The sequence below is a fragment of the Centruroides sculpturatus genome, unplaced genomic scaffold (genome assembly GCF_000671375.1).
Source record: "Centruroides sculpturatus isolate CEXI.00-Female unplaced genomic scaffold, Cexi_2.0 scaffold43, whole genome shotgun sequence".
NCBI lineage: Eukaryota > Metazoa > Arthropoda > Arachnida > Scorpiones > Buthidae > Centruroides > Centruroides sculpturatus.
In genome coordinates, this window is record NW_019384334.1 from 53,540 (window position 1) to 59,971 (window position 6,432).

Consider the following 6,432-nt stretch of genomic DNA (forward strand, 5'->3'; position numbering starts at 1 on the left):
TGTATTATTATGTAGCTAATTCTTCTGAGAAGAAAAAACAACAAGCTATAGGGTCATATAGTAAAATCCTACCCTACTCGACGACTTCCTTTATCTTTCAACCCCTCGACCTTTAACCACAAAAATTCAATAGCATCATTCCCTTTATAAATAATCCTCCATGCAAAATTTAAGAAATTTTCGATAAATATATAACATTAATATTTTTTAAATTCACATATTACCAGTTTTATAAATATACACAAATGAAATACAATGTACTGTACGTGATTTTATCAGAACCTTCACAATATTCGCATTTAGTCATATCAAACTCAGTATTCTAATACAGTACAATTAAACCTCGATTTAGAGTATCCAATTGTTCTCTATACAAACTGGCACTAAATTGGAGGACCTCAAACAACGAAAGTTATATATATTCATAGAATATACACAAAAATTTGTGATTGACTGTGCAAAATAAACGTCTTTAAGTTGCAATTAAAAAAATTGTACACCTATAAATTTGCACTTATGTTACATGGAAATGTTTTCATCACAGACAATGTTCACCACCTGCAAAATTTTTGGAATATACATAAATTTCTTGATCCAGATATGCTGGATATTACCTGACCTGTGTTCTCACGGCNTTTCAGCTACAATAGTTCTTCAGTAATGAAAATGATGTAACACCTTAAGGTTCTCTCGACTTTAACTACAAGTACACGATTTTGTGTTAATTATTATGTTTTACAGCAAACATATTTGTCTTATAACCATATAATAGGTATTAAAAATAATTCTATAACATTTTAATTAACATATTAAGTCTTAATTATTGTAACATTACAGGCATTGGAATGTTTGACCTTAGATACCTCAGTTACAGCAACAGGAAGAATAGCAGACAGTAATTATTTTTTTAAATATACAGTAAATCTCTACAAGAAAATAAAAACACTATTTTATAATATACTTTATCACTATTATTAGGAATTAATATAAAAGACTCAACCGTCCATGTAGGAAATGTTTTTAATATACAACAACCATCAAGTTCAACTGATAAAAATGATTCAGGTAATTGCAAATAATATAAGCTGGAGTATCTTTTTTAAAATTAAGTATTAATAATAATAATATATAGAAACAATTGATATACAGTATATTATTAAAGTTTAAGTTTATAATAGAAATTAATAAATGACGATAAATAAGTGAAATTTGTCTAAATATTCCAGAAATTTTTGTTAAAAAATTCCTGTAGCCTACATAAGACATGTTATAATTATCTACTGACTTTTATTGTTAGAGCAAAAATATAAAAATTAGAATTAACTGTACACTTTGCCTAGTAGATAGCAATTTTTGCATCAAACCACTTGCAGATATATTAGATTATTTGGTCGCAAATATAAAATAAACTTTTAAAATATAATGTGGCATTTTCTTGATTGTTTACTCTCGCAGCTTATACTATTATGTTGCCTTTATTTAACATTTAATTCTAAAATTAAATAACATTAAAACATAAATGTATATTGGCTTTACAATTCTTAAATTAAAATAAATTGTATTTTTTACTTGTGTAAGACTGATAATAATAAAATAATTTATTTACTCCATAAAAGTTCAAAAATACATATGATTATGTGTAGAAGTAATAGTTATTAAAGTTTAAAAAATCTAATTAAATGCCCAAGAACAGTCTCATGAATCCACCTTAGGTGAGGTTTTTTCTGTTTTCTTCACACGACTGACACCTAAAAAATCCAATTGCCCATAAATGTTTTACAAAAAAAAATGCAAACTCCATTGTGCTAATTGTATATTTTCTAAATAAATTTGTTTAAAAAGTTTTTTTAAGTTTGTAATTTAAAAATATAAGTTTATAAAAATTCACAAATTTTTGTAGTTCGAATCTTTCGTTTCGTAAGTTTATATTCGAGATTCACGCATGAAGATGGATGGCGTATGAAATACGTCCAGAAAACATTAATGTATTATTTGATTAAACAATATCTCAGCAAATGCTAGTTGTTATAGTATTGTTGTCATATCTGCGAAATGCAGTTTACTATTAGCAATTTAAAAAATGATTTCAAACATTACATTCTTCACATTTTATAATAATTTCTGTACTTTTTACTTCGACATTTTTCCTAATGTGCAAACACATCGTGCTACATTTGTGTGCAAGCTCAAATATCCCTATTATAGCTCTGAGACCACACACATCCGTACCTATATGAAAACACTTGTTTCACAGTAATATCAATCAGCGTAGGGAGGATAGGGAACGACAACAAATTAATATTATTCATGATGCTGGTTGAAAGATTAGTTTAAGCTTGATCCTAAATTTAAAATTCTTTACAATGATAACGTGACAAGTTGTTTGATGTATTTAAAATTTACACACGTAGTGTTTAAATTAGTAATCTTAAATTTTTCAAGTATAATAAAAATTATAAAATATATTTATTTGTTTTAATATTTTTCAGAATTTTTTCAGATAAAGAGAGAAACTTTAATTAATTATCACAAGACTAAAAATGCTTACATGAAATCTTTGTTGTGGAGTGAAAGAAGTAAAGACTTTCCCTTAACAGACTACTTCATCGAACTTACTGTTCAGAAAGCAGATTTCTTATGTAAAATAGCAGGAGAAACTATTCAGTTTACACAGATTTTTCCAAAATCAATCGACACACATGTTGCAATGTTAGTCACTGGTGATCCCGGTTATGGCAAAACTACATTTTGTCAGAAAATAGCCTACGATTGGGGTACAGATACTTCCCGTACCGATTACTTAGGACATTATGATTTTACTGTCGTTATTGTTTTGCGAGAATTAAAGAAGAAAAGTATAACAGATGAGATTCTCCAACGTATCTGTGAAAACACAGATACCAATTCTAGAGATAAATTAAGACAAAGAGGATTTAATTTATTAATCATTCTGGATGGATTCGACGAAATAAATGGTAAAGATTTGATTATACAGTTTATTGAAAACGATTCATTTTATATTTCGAAACAAATGACAATTCTTGTTACTTGCCGTCCTTACGCTGCCGAAAATATAAGAGAATACTTTAATATGAGATTCATTATTGAAGGATTTTCACAAGAACTGAAAGAAAAGTATATTAAATTGGTTATTAATGATGATAACGGCAGACGGGATGAACTTATAAAGTTGATAAAATTCAGTGATTTTCATTCTGCCTTAGCTGAATGTCCATTAATGTTGCATATGTTATGCTGTCTACCACAAACTAAATACTTTTGCAAAATAAAAACAAAGACCGATTTGTTCATTCAAATCTTTCGTCTTGTAATAAAAAGATATATGAGAAAAATGGAAAATGAACATAATTTAATAAAAGGAAAGTTTTTCTACGGAGAGGACTTAGTAGTTAAATTGGGAAAAATATATTTGGACATTATATTTAAAAAAAGAAAAATAGGTAACATAATGTATTTTTTTGACATTCACGAATCGCTAATTTTATCAGATAAACACTTAAAGAAACAGTTTTCAGAAGAAAAAGACTACCAATTTATATTAGGACTAGATATATTTGCAAAGTATTCTGAGGTAGAAGGAATTCGTTATTTCGATTTTATACATAGAAGCTTTCTCGAATTTATCATTGCTCTTTGTTACTACCATTCCATGCAAAACGCTGGAGATTGTCATTACGGTTCTGCAATTCTACCGTTTCTCTGTGGTCTTTATGGAGATGAAAAATTTTCAAATGAATTCATAAACATCATTGAACAGCATATTTATTTTCCTCTGATTTGGGATGACTGTGTTAAAGAAATTAAACATATAACCAACAAACAAATATTCCTTGTAAAAGCTAAAATATGTTTTGATTATTTCTGTCTAGAAATGATGACAATTTTATTTCAGCAACGTTTCTTTCACCTTTCTCAAATTTATTTTCATTTTCCCAACACAAGAAAATCGTATGAAAAAATTAAAAAACAACTAATAGACTTACACAACATTTACAAAGAATCTGATAAATTGGAAATATTTTTATTTTTGGATAAAAGTGTTATATTCTTAGAAGCGAATAGCATTAATAGTGAACCTTGTTCAGAAAAGATGTATGATATTCGTCAATCCGTAGATCTCATTCATAATTTAATAAATAGCTTTAAATGGGATAAATTTAAAATGTTTTTTAGTGGTGTACTTTTCATTAAAAGTGTTTATAATCCTGTTCTACATTACAACATGTATGATTTTTTCGAAGATGTCGAGAATCCTGCAATAATTCCGAAAGATCTTAAACTGAAATCGCATGAAACAAATAAAAATTTTGTTGTTCTCGTTACTAAAAATAAATTGATTGGAAAAATCAAATACTTGATTTCTAATGAACAATATTTGAGTCTAATATCAAGCTCTCATCTTATAATAAATAAACAGTAAATAGCAATCTGGCATAGAACTGTATTTGCATTTTTAATATAATTATTATGATATTTAAATTGTGATATAATTATGTTTTCTCAATTAACTTATAATCAATACTTTGTATAATACTAAGTCAATATTTTGTGCAAAAAAAAAAATAATTAATGTACAGTACTATAATTACAGTCTGTCAGAGAAGTATAGGAACACCATAAATTTTGTGTTTATTCAAAATTTATTTTCAAATTATTATTGGAAATATTATTAACTATTTTTATCATTATTTTAATTATTTTATCAGGATTTTTACATTTCATAAAGCAGAATAATTTTTTTACAAATATTCGTTCTTTGATGTGTTATATAAGTAAAGGTACTCCACCTAAAATCTGTAAAAAATTAATTTATCATAATAATAATTAAAATTTTCACGACTAGAGTGTGATGTTATCATTTTTAACTATAATGATAGCTTTTTTGAAGGTTATATAAACATTTTCAACAATGCCTCTTGGAACTGTATTTCAGGAGCAAGAAATATGTCAAATTTATTATTTCTGTGGATCAGGCAAGTCTTTGAAGCAAATTGCTGCAGCTATAAATAGATCTACGAATGCTATTCCAAATTTTTTTCAACAAATTAAAAATTATGGAAAAATAGAAGTTCGGGATCTCCTAAATGTTTAACATGCAAGAATGAGAGAGAAGTTTTCAAGCTTATAACTAATAAAAACATGTCAACAGACAAGTTGCAGCTGAATTATCAATAGGTATATCTCATGTGACTGTTTGGAGAACTTTAAAAAACAATGACAATGTAAAATACTTAAAGTGAAGATGAAGCTACCTTTAACTGCCAAACACAAATCAATGCGTTTAAACTGGGCTAAAGACAAGATGGGATAGACCGAAGAATGGCAAGAAATAAGTTCAGTGATGAAAAGAAGTTCAATTTAGATGGCCCTGATGGTTTTTATATTATTGGCTTGGTTTAAGAAGAGAAAGCAGAGTTAAAATAAGCCAACAAGAAGGGTCTGAATCTATAATGATTTGGGGTGGTTTTGGAAGTAAATGAAATGAATGGTGAGGTAAAACTGAATTCGTATTTGTTGACAAAATATGATTACATTTGGTGCTTTACGTATTAATATATGTCATAAATATTAGTTTCAACAAGATAATGTTCCCATTCGTGCCTCAATGTCAACAAAAATTGATTTAAATAAGAAAATATTGATGTAATTGACTGGCTTTAACGTAGTCCAGATTGAATCCCATTAAAAACTTATGGGGGATTTTAGCAGCCATTGTTAATGAGAATAAGAAACAATATGAATCGGTAAATCAACTTAAAATAGCAATAATGCATGCATGAGATGAAATTAAGGATGAACAATTAAAAAATTAATGAACTCCACGCCTAACAAAATTTCTAAAGTAATTATAGCCAAATGAGGTGAAACCAAATATTAAAAGTGTTTAAAATATATTTAAAAATTATTTTTATGTAATGTATAAAGTGTACTTATACTTTTGTAACAAGTAAAAAGTGAAAACTGTGATAACTTCTATTATATTATTATTAAAAGATAAAATGCTTGAAAATGATAATTTTGTAATTCTTTTAAAACATATAAAACTATTTTCTATAAAAAAATGTAAATGAATTTTGAAAAATCACAAAATTTGTGTTGTCCCTATACTTTTGTAACAGACTGTACCTTTATAATAACAAAAATGACAAATACATAAAATTCGTATCCAATCAATTCTTGGAGTAATATAAGCTCGAATGTAAATTACAATGAATTTAAAAGAAATTTATCAGTTACTGTTAACTCTTATAAATTATATCATTAATTTATTCTTACATGATGTTTGCCTTTATTGATTTATCAAAAATATATGATATTTTTAATACTTTGTAAAATTTACAGCTTATGTAACATTGAATTTATAATGAACATCGAGATTTCTGTTCTGTAATTAGCATATTTAGTTTGTGT

The 6,432-nt window shown here is 26.7% G+C and overlaps 1 protein-coding gene across 1 annotated transcript; it reads left to right on the forward strand.

Moving 5' to 3' along the window:
* The first annotated feature begins 778 nt into the window (after window positions 1-778).
* Window positions 779-4,708, forward strand: LOC111631355. The gene is made up of 3 exons (XM_023375586.1): window positions 779-895; window positions 979-1,065; window positions 2,490-4,708. The coding sequence occupies exon 3, from the start codon at window positions 2,549-2,551 to the stop codon at window positions 4,439-4,441; it is 1,893 nt and encodes a 630-aa protein (XP_023231354.1). The 5' UTR covers window positions 779-895; window positions 979-1,065; window positions 2,490-2,548; the 3' UTR covers window positions 4,442-4,708.
* The last annotated feature ends 1,724 nt before the right edge of the window (window positions 4,709-6,432 follow it).